Here is a 13,784-nt window from a genome sequence, read left to right as displayed (position 1 = left end):
CCCTGTGAAGGGGAGACGCAAATATATGCTTTATCCAAAACTTTTGTCACCCCTAGAAGTTTTTCAACAATAGGCATTCAATCCCCACTGTTTTTTTTTTTTTTTTTTTTTTTTTTTTTTTAAAGTGTGGTCTACTTGAGCTTTAGATCTATGTCATTTTATAGGGTCTCGTGCCCTAAAAATGAGATGAAAAAATGGATGGACAGTGTGGATGAAACACATACATCATGGTGGGCCCTATAGAGCTTGGGCCACCATATCCCTTTTGTGGAGTTGGCAATGGCCAAGTGTGGGACGGTTCAAGCCAAGCCCAGGCCGGTACTGACACTTAAGACCGGAGGTACACAGCGGACCCAAGCCCCAGCCCGAAGAAATTAGTCAGGCCCTGGTCTGACCCGAAAAATGACAAAATTCCTATGTTCCACTTCAATTTCCCTGGTCTATTCATTGATCAAGTGAGCCACATTTGCACGAAGAAAGACATTTTAGAGGAATGAAACCAATTGTCTACATTCCAGATGGCTGGATTGCCTAACTTAGGATTAGAATGGTATATTTGTGCGATAGACACGTCCACATAAAAGTCGGGCTAGGCCAGATGGGGCTTTGACCCGAAAATTAATGGGCCGATGCTTTCGAGGCCCAAGACAGATCGGGCGTCCTACCCGGGCATTTTCACGCAGTGCGACGTGGCAGCCCGTCCCCCGCCGAAACATAGGTACTCGGCTGGAGTCTTCAAGTTCGAGCCGGTTAACAGGCGAATTCGATTCTCCACCCATTTCCTTTTCCTGGCAGACGCGTGAGCGAGTTCCAGTTCCGTTTCACGATTCGGGTTCGACTCTTTCTCGAAATTCCGTGGGGCGAGGAAATGCAATCCATCTTCGCCATTTTCCAGAGCTGATCGCCACTTTCAAATTCGAGAGAGAGAGAGAGAGAGAGAGCCACTTTAAGACAATGAACAGGTATCTTCTTCTCTCCTTTCTCTGATCTCCAATCGAATACAGATACAGAATCCCACTTTAAGACAATGAACAGGTATCTTCTTCTCTCCTTTCTCTGATCTCCAATCGAATACAAATACAAAATCCATGGACAGGAATGATTTGGAGTTAGTTTCTCTTATAATTTCTCAATTGAAAGATTGGCAAATATGTCTCGTTTTAGATTTCTTACCTTTTTTTAGGCATTTTATTCTGATTGTTCTAATCAAAGAGAAGGTCTCAAGTCCAACAGCTTGGACCATAGGTTTATGGTTCATCCAGTAGACAACTTCCAACCTGTTAAGCGCATTCAAAATCTAACCCATCCAGCAGCTTGGCCCCACCATGATGATCACCTTATGCAAGAATCAGCCTGTCCATTCAGCAAGTGGACCAAACCATAGAAAACAATCTCTAGCCATTGATAAATAGAAAAATACAATTTTGGCCCGCTCGATGAGTTGATATGGATGATTCTTGTACAAGGTGATCCTCATGGTGGGGCTAAGCTACTGAATGGGTTGGATGTCTCATGCATTTGACAGGTTGGAGGTTATCTGCTGGGCGGACTGTAACTTTTTGTCAGTTGGACTTGAGACCTGCTCCTATGAAACACATTTGAGTAGCCATTGGACCGAGGACCTGAAAAGAAAGACCTCGGCCCACTTATCGTGTGGGCCCCACGAGCACATTTGAGTATAGGCCTTTTATTTTTGTGATACGCATTTGGCCCGTGTCATTGCTCATCCATGGAACTGCCTGACTTCTAGCCCCATCTGATGAATGTCCCAGATCTTTGTGCACTACAACTTGGGGCGATTTTCCCATGCTTAACAAGTGGTCATTCCTTGTACTTTATATTTCGTGATGTATTTATTGTCTTAGTCTAATGATTTTGTTTTGTGAAATAGGGTGATTGCAAGGAAAATCACAGCTGTGATCTGTACATCGAATCTTCCAAAGAAGACATTCTGTCCTGATGCGGTCAGGGGATTATCGAGTTTCAGCAATAGTGTTCAACCCAATGATGTAAGAATTATTACTTTTGATGATCGGATGTTTTGATGTTTTATATGTACAAAACATCAACATAATACCCCTAAGGCATTGCATGTCATTTAGAAACAAAATGTAAACTTGTTTTTGGACTTCCAAGTTACAAAGCTGAAGGACCCTGAATGAATTGTCTGTCGGTGTCAAATCAGGTTGACATCTTGATCTCCTCTAAGGTAATGAGTGCATGGTGAAAAGGGGAGGAAAAGGATCACCATCTTCTTCCTCCAAGATAATCCTTGAGAATGTTATTGAGAATAAGGGCTTGTTTGGATGCCTGGAGAGTTTTAAGTAATAAATACTTTGCACTTGAAAAGATTTGCAAATGTAAACTGTTACATCCCATTCTGTCTAGCTTAAGTGTTGGTGTTTATAGGTAAACATATTATGTGTTTGGAGAATGTGTAAAGTGTTTACAATGTATAAAGCAGGTATTCACACCACATAGAGCTTGGGCCAGTAAATCCCACCAAAATTTGCAAATCTCATAAAAAGGGTTTGATTTTTTTAGGCCCTAGGAGCAAAGTATTCCGTAACAGTAATGGTGGCCATAACGGCCACCACCGTTATCAACAGTAATGGTGGCCATAACGGCCACCACCGTTATGTTTATGCTACTGGTTGTAACAGTTGTTATGGTCCCCGTTACGGTCTCTTTTTTTTTTTTTTGAAAAAAATAAAAATAAAAATGAAAAACCCATATCTACCTCGTAATGTTGAATTTTATTTTATTTTCCGAAAAACCCGTATATTCCCCGTAACAGACCATTTTAGGGCTATTACGGCCTTTATAGGGGCGTAATGGGCCGTGAATGGCGGTTACAGGTTATTTATTTTTATTTTTTTTCTATAAGGGCTGTTATCGGCCTATGGCCATTATGACCCGGTAACGCGTAACGGTTGCCACCGTTGCCTTTACGGCACACCATGCCTAGGAGAGCATCAAACTACATGCATGCTAGACAGATTGGATGTCATACACCCATCACCGTGGGCCCCACACAATTTGGAGGTTTTTAATGGTCGGCATCCCACCCTAAATGTTCCCTCTCGTGTGGCCCATCTGGTGATCAATTGGGTTTGTGGCCATAAGAGAGCAACAAGGGACTTATATGATGGACATATCGGATGGACTATACACATCACAGCGGGTGCCACACAGTAGTAGTGTGTATCAACCATTGTGTTCTACTTTGTTGAGTTGTAAAGACTTTACCTGTAATTTGAAACATAGCTTTGTGCCTGGAAAAAAAAGGGTGAGTTTACCTGTAATGTAAACACTTTACATGCAACTTTTTCCATCCAAACACCAACCTATAGAGTGTTTACCTGTAAGCTGTTTATAACTAAGGACTTTACAAGCATCCAAACAACCCATAATTGAATTATGTTTACAATGACTTGATATGACTTACATAAGCACTTAATTTTGTACTTTTAGAAATTGTTAACTTTCCAAAAATAGCGAACCTTCTAAAGGTAGTCAAAGATGTCTAAAATTGACTCAATCTCTCTCATACGACTCAAACAAAATATTTTAGCTTTTACAAAACTCTCCAAACCCAAAAACAACTCATCATCATCGTCATCATCATTGTCATCATCATCTAAGCTATCCCAATTAATTGGGGTCGGCTTTATGAATCTTGTTCTACCATTTCACTATATCAAGGGTCAAACCTTTTGTTAGATCATAGGTTATCATGTCTTTTCTTACTACCTCCATCCATGTCGTTTTGGGCCTTCCCCTTGCCTTTCAGAGCCTTCAACTTGTACCAAGTCACTTCTTCTAACTAATGCAATTTTTGGTCTCCGTTGTAGATGACCAAACCATCTAAGTCTATTTTTTCTTATCTTATTATCTATTGGTACCATTCCTAAGTTCCTTTGAATGCATTCATTTCTAATTGTATCCTTCCTCATCTTGCTACTCATACATCTCAACATCCTCATTTCAGCTACACTCATCCTATGAACATGTTGTTCCTCCAAACCGTAAAGCAACCAAATCTAGTAAAAGTTGTAACTTACTAAAAACAAGAAGTTTTGACTTCAAACTCAAATTTGATCACTAAAATGATTGAATTTTGCAAAATTGTTCAGAGGCCAATGGCAATTGGCATTCCCCAAGACATAGAGTTCGTCAATAGCTTTCCAATGATATATCATATGCGTGATTCTGATTAACAGTCTCAAATTTATATCCATTGGAGGCTATAGTGCACATTACGTCATTTTTTAGCCCCATCTCAGCCCCTACAGCATGATTTCCTTCAATCTTGGCCCTCCACAAGGCCATCCATGACCTAACCTACATCAGCCTCTTAATGAGTTCCATTCATATGGGTGAAGTTTTTAAAACTCGAGTTCAAAGTGCAACTCATCATGGTAGCAGATGAGTTGTATCGTTGATACCAATATGAATTGTCAAATACAGGATGAGTTGCTTAGACGAATTGGAAAAAAAAAAAAAAAGTTTAAAATTGAACCTTTCAACTCGGTCTGACTCGTCCTAATTTAAATGAGTCAGTCCGAGTCACCAAATTCTACTCGGATTAGTTCCCACCAAAACCAATACGATTGGGCCAATATTGAGTTGTGTTAAACCATATTTAAATCCATGATATGGGCTGCAGTTTTGATCTGATTTGGTCACTTCAACTGATTAGGAGCATGGAGAGAAGCTGGGTGCACGAAATGACATTAATCACTATGACGTTGCTATAGTTGGAGGAGGCATGGTTGGCATGGCTCTTGCTTGTGCTCTATGTAGGTATTATCCAATAGATGATATATCTCATTTTGGCATTTTGCCAATCATGTTTAATTTTCTAAAATTTTATTTTAAGGTATTTACATAGATGTATCATGTTGACTAACTCATCGAAATGTTGTCTTCCATTATATGGAATTTAGTTTTCACATTCTTTGTGAACCTAATCTGCTTCCGTGCTCTACAAATCTTCTATCAATTGCATTCTGCGCACACTATCATGTCTGGTCGCTCCATTCTGAATTTTCTATCTGCACTCCAATCAGATCTGTCACATCTTTAGTTCGTTTGCTTTTGATTCTTCTGCTTTGGACCTAGATGGTTTGTTATACCTATGCCTTTACATAAGTGCTCTAGCCTGCGCTAATCTTAAAACTCCTTGTGGCCAATGTCGAAGGTTCGGAGTTGTCTTCCTTCTCATCAGCAAAGCTAGATTGTGCTACTTTTTTTTTTTTGCCTGAAAGTTATGAATGAAAAATGCAAATGCACTAGAGTATACTACTAGCAGGATGGCCGGAAATGTGGGTGTCATTGAGGGCTTTGCAGCTGCAAAGATCAAACTTCCGTTTTGGGCCATGAGAAAGTGATGCAGGATAATTAACCACTTGCTCTAAAAGCTCGAACTGTTAGAGTATAGCGAATTAATCCCTTTATCTCATAGCCCATGCCCCACATCGCATGGGTTAGGACCTCGGCCGAACCCCCTTCGTGGGCCTCAAATCACATGGGCCGCCCACCCCGAGCGTGTCCCCGCATCCCACGGGCTACCCCACTCGAGCCTGGTGTGAAATGCGTATTAATCACCCCCGGTGAGGAGTTTCGAATACGAGACCTCCCTCATGGGCCCCAAATCACATGGGTCACCTACCCCGAGTGTGTCCCCGCATCCTACGGGTTACCCCACTCGAGCCCGGTGTGAAAATGCCCCTGCATTAGAAAAGTTGGATAACTGTGAAGAATTTTTCCAGCCCGGGGACTGTGGGATGTGACTCCTTTAATGTTGTGTGGTCTGTGCCCTTAGAGGTCACTACAAGCTGTGGAGTTGATCCTCTAGTGAAATTCATAATTTTGCGTCGAGGTGAAACACTTCATTTGTTCATGTAAATAGGGAGGCTAATGTGTTGGTCAGAGTTGGGTTTAGCAGACCTTTATATATTGAGTATTCATTGCCTCTTTCTTGATGTTTTGCCCCTTCATTTTTTTATTTTTTTTCTTCTCAAAAGAGAGAGAGAGAGAGAGAAAGAGAGAGAGAGAGAGAGAGAGAGAGAGAGAGAGAGAGTTGTTGAGTTTGGAAATTCAGTTTCATGACTAGATTCAGTTGTGTCCATGAATTGGTTCTGTATTCCGCATGGTGCCTTCTCTTCTTTTCCATTTCTGTACAGCTAAACTATTATATTTCTGTTTTGTGCATTTGCAGCAAGCATGCCGTTGACGAAACATTTGAATGTTGCAATTATTGATAGCAATCCTGCCTTGGGATCGAGCGTTCACATAAAGAAGGAAGATCTTCCTGATTCGAGGGTCAGCACGGTGACTCCTGCAACCATTTCTCTTTTCAAAGGTATTAAGTTTAATATCAATTATATTTCTTCAGTAGACCAAATAATTGTTATTTATTTTGAGTAGCCTTTTTCCCCCCCTCTTTGAGTTCTTTCTTCCTAAATCATGATATATTCAATTCCCTTGTGCCCATCATGTGGACTGCCAGTGATGATATTGGAGAGAAAAGCTTCTCAACAATTAATAAAGAAGCTTGTGAAGAAATTCATTCTCCTAAATACTTTATAAAAACTGCAATAGCTATTAGCCATCTAACAAATTCAGCAATTCCATGCATTTTACAGAGGCAAGTTGTGACTTGTTTATGTATGTACTGCATATACAAAATCCTGAATTGCATCATATGTTTTGGGACATAATTTTGGGTTGTAAATCACTAAAAAGAAAGGTTGAACTAGTTAGTGAGATGGCCTTTCTTTGTGTAGTAAATGTGCTCTATTAATGTGTGAACTGTGAACAACCTTATGCTTTGTAATACTAATCTTAAAGAGGAAAAGATCCCTCCTTAATGTTGGATAGCCCCCATATCAGCATGATGCTCGCCATGTTAACCTTAGTGCTTGTTAGGCTGGCCTCTTGCACATATAGGCAAGCTGGTATTCTAAATAATAAGACCTTCAAATCATGGTCTTTCTTTGGTGAAATTAATAGTTTGGATTCATGATGCAGCCCAAAGTGGGCCATGAATTGATCAGATTGAGAGTTAGTCAGGTCAATCCAGTGGGTCCTGCATGTCCAAAAAGAGTCAATAAATCAGTCTGAGACTTTTACTTCTTCTTTTTTTCTTTTTTCTTTCTTTTTTTTTTAAAAAAATAAAAAATAAAAAATTAAGGCATGATTTGATGTGCTGTGGGGCCCCACAGGGACCACATCTGTGGAGTAGAAGGGCGTATGGGCTGTGAAAAGAGCTTTTATTTGGAAAGAATAATGGCCGGTGGCTTATTGTAGGAGATCGTATAAAGAGTCCAGTGTAAAGGGTTTGGCCTTGTGCTACTTATATTAGAAGTTGGGCTTGTTCCTGTACTTCAGAGGGGTTTATATCAAGGAACTAATAGTACTAGAGGCCTATTTGTGTTCTCGTTGGTTACTGTTGGTCTACATTGATATTGGGTTCAAATCAGGTTGCTTAATTGTCTAAAATTGTCGTCTTGAGTAGCAAATCAAGTAATTAGTAGTGCAGGTGTTATCCTCACATTGGTTATTGACTTATTGGGGGCTAATTGTTAATAGGTTTCTATCTAATACAGTCCAAAGAGGGTCATACGGATGTTTCCTTCTTTGTTTTTGAATAACCACGATGGCTTATCCTACACAATTCAATCGATTTTCTTAGCTAGTAAAGTGAAATCTCTCTCATTAACTGCTTTGCTTATATGGTCTTATATGGCATATTGTCTTCCCTATTTCTCTAAGTCAACTCATATACCAAATCTTTAGTTCTGTTAGGCAGTTTGCAAGAATCTTTGATCTCATCTAGGACAATGTACTTATGTTGATCTGACACTATGAAGCTGAAATTGAGCCCAAATTGAGATTCTTGAATTTGAAATAGATAGCAGATTTCTAGTGCTAAATTTTCCTCAAAACACTGCACAATAGATATTTAAAGCTCCAAAAGTCACTGTTGAAGTCTTTCCAACAGCCTTCTAATAGTGAACTGCTAGAAAGAAGAACAATCTTTCTCCTAGCTTCTAGATTTGAAGAAAGGAATTCATCTCAAAGTCGTTATTGGATCAAAAATTTGTGGAGCCATACGCATGGCCATATGTATGTATTGTATGCATGCTTGCACACAACATTCACTTTCCTATTTTAATAAAACAGTCTTGCTGAACAAGTTAAAACTTAAGTGAAAAAGGAACACACCCCTAGTAAAAAGCAAGATATGCTTAACTATGTCCAAAGGGGAGAAGTAAGCCCCATGGTTGGTTAATAGGATCAACAGGTTGGACCTGTGGGCCCCACAGGCCAATTGGACCATGTAACAGGCTATCTGATTGGTATTGTGGGCTCCACAGACCAAGGGGACCACTGTTCAGGCCATCTGATTGGTTCTGTGGGTCCCATGCTTGGATGCTCTCTTTCTCTTATACTATGTGTCAATCATCATGCACCAACTTCTTTTGGTAATGAGTTTTATGTTTATTTAGCGGAGCTCGATGAATGTTAAGATTGATCAATAAAGCATCTTCATCCCTTCTGATGGAGGCTTCCCGCCTGTTTGATGAAAGAGAATTGATCGCCTACACACAATGGCAGCACAACTTGTGGTGACATACCATGTTCCCTGCTAACAAGCCACTTGTGTAGGACATCCCTGCCATGAAAACAGTAGGCCCCACCATGAAGATCTCCATTCTAAAAAACAGTCTGATCCGTTCACTAGGTTGCCCATGCATGTAGTTGAGTCATACTGTTGGTTGTCCATTGATTCCTATGGTGTAGCCCATTTGATGAGTGGACCGTCATGATTTTTGTGCCAGGTGATCGACGGGACCTACCATTTTCATGGTACGAATGTCCTACACAAGTGGCTTCTTGGCTGTAATGATAGTATGGCACCGCAAGTCATGGTGGCGTTGGCTGTGGGCAATCAGTTCTCTTAATGAAGTGATCGCTGTATTAGTGAAGAAACTTATAGGAGCTTCTCATTTATGGAGATGTGAACCTGTCTGCTACTAAACTTGAAATTTTTGGTACCGTGCTCAGATCTTGTGGTCTCAAATTAATTGCCCAACCTTTGGGAGTATTGGATGTTGAATGGAGGTTAACTCTCATAACCACTTGGACATTTGCTTTCTTCATGCTAAAATTTTCATCTAGTTTAGGAAATGAATGTTTGACTTTATTTATTTATTTGAATGATGCAGAAGTTTGGCTTTATAAAAGAAGTAAAAAGGAAAAGAAAAAAAAAGAAAAAGAAACCAAGTCAGTATAATCTTTTAGTCTTTCAAGGCATAATCTTTTTAGGGCTATTGTAAACAACTTACCTTATGAGAGTGGACGAACTTTTAGTAATCTAGAATAAATGGGTTTGTTTGTATCGAGTGAAGGCCAATGATGAATCTCAACACTAAGCAATACAGAAGAATACCAGGAGCTCAGTCAATTGAGTTTGGTTTCTCAAATCAGGGAAACTGATGGAACACTCCAGTTGCGATATCCGACTTCCATGGATGGTACTAGGCTGTTTTTCCCACAGCTGTTAGTGGCTCTCAGACAGGGCCTGCAATGTCCAGCTCTCTGTCTGTTATGCTGCCCATTGGTCGATGATAATGCCCTTAAATGTTACTAGATGGATCAATGGGATCCCTTCTCGCATAGCAGTGGATTTATCCGATGAGTATTTTATTTCTCAGGGTGATGGGTCTTATCAAAGCAATACATTTCCATTAGAAAGCTTAATTCCTTATGGGTTGCGAAATTGTGGATGTAATGGTGGGCCTCTATGTTCTCGTGACCTTGCTCACTGCCTTTATTGTTTTTCAGTTGTGGATTTTACCTGCTGCTATTGATTAATGTGAATTTGTGATTACCACTATGACTGATCAGGAAAGTAGATGTGCTTCTCTATGTTCTTTTGGGAGAAGTTCTTTTTTATAGGTTGGTTAATCTTTCTTTCTTCCTTTTTTTTTTCGTTTTTTTTTCCTTTTTTTTTTTGTGCAGATGTTGGTGCTTGGCAATATGTTCAACAACACAGACATGCATTTTTTGATAAGATGCAGGTGATTTGTTTGTTGTGTCAGTGCCTTACGTTGGACTCCACATTCCAGTTTTGACTTTTGCTTTGACTAACTACCATTCTTCAGGAATGTTTTTAGTCTGCATATCACAGATGATAAGAAACATAAGTTCCCTAATTTTAGGGAAGGGGAAGTGACAATATAATATTTGGCATCTGGGATGACCCTTATGACCTGTATGGTTGCCACTTAAAAGCAAATTCATCTCATTTGTGTTTATAATCATCTAAGCCTTATCCCAACTAATTTGGGTCAGCTAGATGAATCCTATTCCGCCATCCCACTCTCATCTCATTTTAGTTAATAGCAATTGTTTATTAGAGATTTTGTAAGGCTTGGAAACAAATCTTGATAGTCCATAATGTATATAAATTATTATACCTACTACAGTATTACTGTTAACTAGAATGAGATGAACTCATTTTTAAGTGGCAACCCAACAGGCCTTAGCGTGTAGCAAGTTTGAAAGAATCTTGTTGAAGGCACATTCATGACACATGAGAGAGAACCTTTTTGGGTCCACCAATTTAGAAGGAACATCTCTTAGGTATTGTTTGGATCATGGGCATCTGAATGCCCAGGTTTTGTACTACCCACCATTATCACGATTCCGACATTTGGATGATGATGGGCATAAAAAATCCTGACAATTTAAGTTCCCACTGGGTATGGCAATGCCCATAAAATGGCCATTTTTTGTTTCAATACCAACCAAGGATTCCTCATATCTTGCCTTAGGGTCATTGGACCAAGGTGATTTTTTTGAAAGGGATGAGCAATGAAAAATGTTGGGCACACATGATGGAGGTTCTGAATCAATGATGGCACTATTTGTACTATGGTCAATATGGACATTCCATTTTCCTTCCGATTGATTGGAAGGTTAGTATCAATCATCCAAGTAACTTGTTGAGAGGAATGGGCAATAAAGGTGGGACCCACATGATGGATGTCTAGATCAATGATTGAACCATTTTTAGTATTATGAATATGGACCGTTCATTTTCATAGGTATTGATTGTAGGTTAGAATTATCCGAGAAAAGTGTTTGTGAGAGGATTGGCCAATCAAGGGTGAGGCCCACATGGTCAATGTCATAGATCAATGACCAAAACATGTGGCATGGTCAATATGGACCGTCAATTTTCCTATGCATTGATTGGAAGGTCAGGATTATTCAACCAAGGTGATTTTCTGAGAGAGATAGGCAATCAGATGTGGGACCCAAATTATAGATGGTCTAGATCAATGATTGGACCCTTTTTAGTAGGAACAATATGGGCCATTCATTTTCCGGGCATTTATTGGAGGTTATGATCATCTAACCAAAGTGATTTTTCAATAAGGATAGGCAATCAGATGTGGGACCCAAATGATAGATGGTCTAGATCAATGATTGGACCCTTTTTAGTAGGAACAATATGGGCCATTCATTTTCCAGGCATTTATTGGAGGTTATAATCATCTAACCAAAGTGATTTTTCAAAAAGGATAGGCAATCAAGAGTGCGACCCACATGGTGGATGTCATAAATCAATGATCGGGACATTTGTAATGTTATCAATATGGATCGTCAATTTTGATGCATGACAATTAACCACTTACTCTAAATGTAGGATGATGGAAAATATCCTAGGAAGCAAGATAAGAGATCAATTACACATTAATTTTAGCAATCAACATGTAAAATCAAACATATCCACATAATAGATTCGGAAATTCAGATTTATAACACGAAGATCCTACGTTATCATATATGCAGTGCACGGAAATATAAAATAATTCAAGAGTAGCCCACTTAGAAGTGGGGACTTTCAATCTAGCATGGGTAGTGCAACAACCACGTGAATAGACGTTAACAATACTGAATTGGAGGAAGCCACGATACAATGACCGGAGGAAGTGCGGACGACGACAAAGATGTTAATATCTAAGAAGAGGCGTACGGAGAATGAGAAAGGGATGACAATCTAAATCGTATAGCGACATTAACGGCAAAGAGAGAGAGAGAAGATTGGGGGATCGTGGAAAAGCTCTTGCAAGGGTGGGAGCTCTATCACCCTTACCCAACCTCTTTCTGATGATTGGACGGTGGTGGCAAAGAAAAAAAAAATCAGCGAAAAAAACTTGAATCCTTTCAGTAAAACAGGGATGTTTCTAGCTATCCCACTCCGTTCATTAAAGGATTCCTAGCTGGATGGTTTCCCCTCAACTTTGAATGAGTATTTGCTAGGGTGGGGACAATCATGGAAGTAGTTCTGCCAAGGAACAAGGGAGATGGATCTCTTCGTGGTTTTGCCTTCGTCTGCATGAGTTCGGAGGGTGAACTTCATAGAGCGATCCAGCTCCTAAATGGTGAGAGTTTTGGAGGAGAAAAAATGCGTGTCCAGAAGGTGCGTTTCGGACCGGAACGTAGAATGCAAACTTCTACACAAAGATCTCCTAACCCCCTCCCTCCAACAATGAGTAAAGCAAAGCAAATATTCAAGACCGATAACCAGCTACGGCCAACGTCCTTCAGAAATGTCCTCTGAATCGGAAGGGAGAATTTAAAGGGGGGGCGCTTCTCCGGATTTGATAGTGGAAAACAAGCTATGGATCAAAACAAAAACAATCTAGATTCAATGGAAGAGAATCCCATTTTCATCGACTCTAAGTCTATCGCAACAGCCAAAGATGGTCTCTTAAATTCGGTGGTCGCTATCACCAGAGAGGGTGCCTCTTTGTCCCAAGTTACCGGATGGTTAGATGAGAGTTGTAGAATCCCTTCCTCTGCTTACACGATCAAACCGCTTGGTTTTAATGAGCTATGGATAAAGGTAAAGCCTGATTACAATATAGATTTATTAATCATGCAGGAGTGCTATTTAAGGATGGGCTGATTGTTTCTATTCAGTCTTGGGAGTTCTCCTCGTTCGGATTTGAAGAGATATGGATGTTGATTTGGTCGGTTCCATTGGAGCTATGGAATGAAGGTTTCTTCTCTGCTGTGGCTGCTCGACTTGGTACCCTTATCCAGGTGGATCCCAAAACTCTGTCAGGAGAAGAGATAGGTGTCATCAGGGTGTTGGTGCATAGGAAGAAGGGGCTACCAGCCCCATTAGCTATCCAGATCCGGACTGATGATCGTGTTTTTCATCTTCCAGACCAGATGGAGCGTAAAAATGATCCGATCCCAAGATGGGGGGATCTATGGCAATCCAGAGAAGGGGCTAAGATTGCCACTGTTACTGGAGTGAATGGGGAGATGGAAGACGGTGCACGGACTGCATGCTCTGCTGGAGTACCAAACCTAAAGCGCAGCCTAGCCAGTCTTTTCACAGACCTACCAGTCCAAACGACTGTCACTCGGCGTGAAAATCAAGCCTCCGATCCTCGCGTTGTAGATGCAGACACTTGGCGTGATAATCTCGCATCTGCTCCTCGCGTGGCAGCTGCAGACGATATCGCGCAGATCGCTTCTCCTCCCATCAGAGCTCCCGACATGTGTTGGGCGACTTTTCCAAAAGAAGATGGTATTATCAAAGGGTCGGCTGCATCTCCTTTGGTTATTAACTGTAGCTACTCGGATAGCTCGTGCGAATTGTGCGAGCTCCCCCTCATTCCTTCCGCACGTATGAATCTTTACTCGACAGATGGTTTTTATCTAGAGACCCCTCGTGCATGTCCGACTCT

The 13,784-nt window shown here is 40.5% G+C and overlaps 1 protein-coding gene across 6 annotated transcripts in view; it reads left to right on the top strand.

The window, feature by feature from the left end:
- Positions 1 to 746: 746 nt before the first annotated feature.
- Positions 747 to 13,784, top strand: part of LOC131245715 (uncharacterized) — a 29,002-nt gene continuing 15,964 nt past the window's right edge. The window contains exons 1-5 of one of the 6 annotated variants that reach the window (XM_058245351.1): positions 747 to 962; positions 1,892 to 2,009; positions 4,703 to 4,802; positions 6,224 to 6,367; positions 10,033 to 10,091. In XM_058245351.1, coding sequence (XP_058101334.1) covers positions 955 to 962; positions 1,892 to 2,009; positions 4,703 to 4,802; positions 6,224 to 6,367; positions 10,033 to 10,091 — 429 coding nt within the window. In that variant the 5' untranslated portion in view covers positions 747 to 954. Of the gene's footprint in view, positions 963 to 1,008; positions 1,036 to 1,891; positions 2,010 to 4,696; positions 4,807 to 6,223; positions 6,368 to 10,032; positions 10,092 to 13,784 lie in introns of those variants that run through there. The other 5 variants (XM_058245350.1, XM_058245352.1, XM_058245353.1 and 2 more) reach the window with 5 other exon arrangements.

The sequence above is a fragment of the Magnolia sinica genome, chromosome 5 (assembly GCF_029962835.1).
Source record: "Magnolia sinica isolate HGM2019 chromosome 5, MsV1, whole genome shotgun sequence".
NCBI classification, from domain to species: Eukaryota; Viridiplantae; Streptophyta; class Magnoliopsida; order Magnoliales; family Magnoliaceae; genus Magnolia; species Magnolia sinica.
The sequence above is the reverse complement of the archived record's forward strand: the minus strand, read 5'-3'. Positions and strand labels throughout refer to the sequence as shown.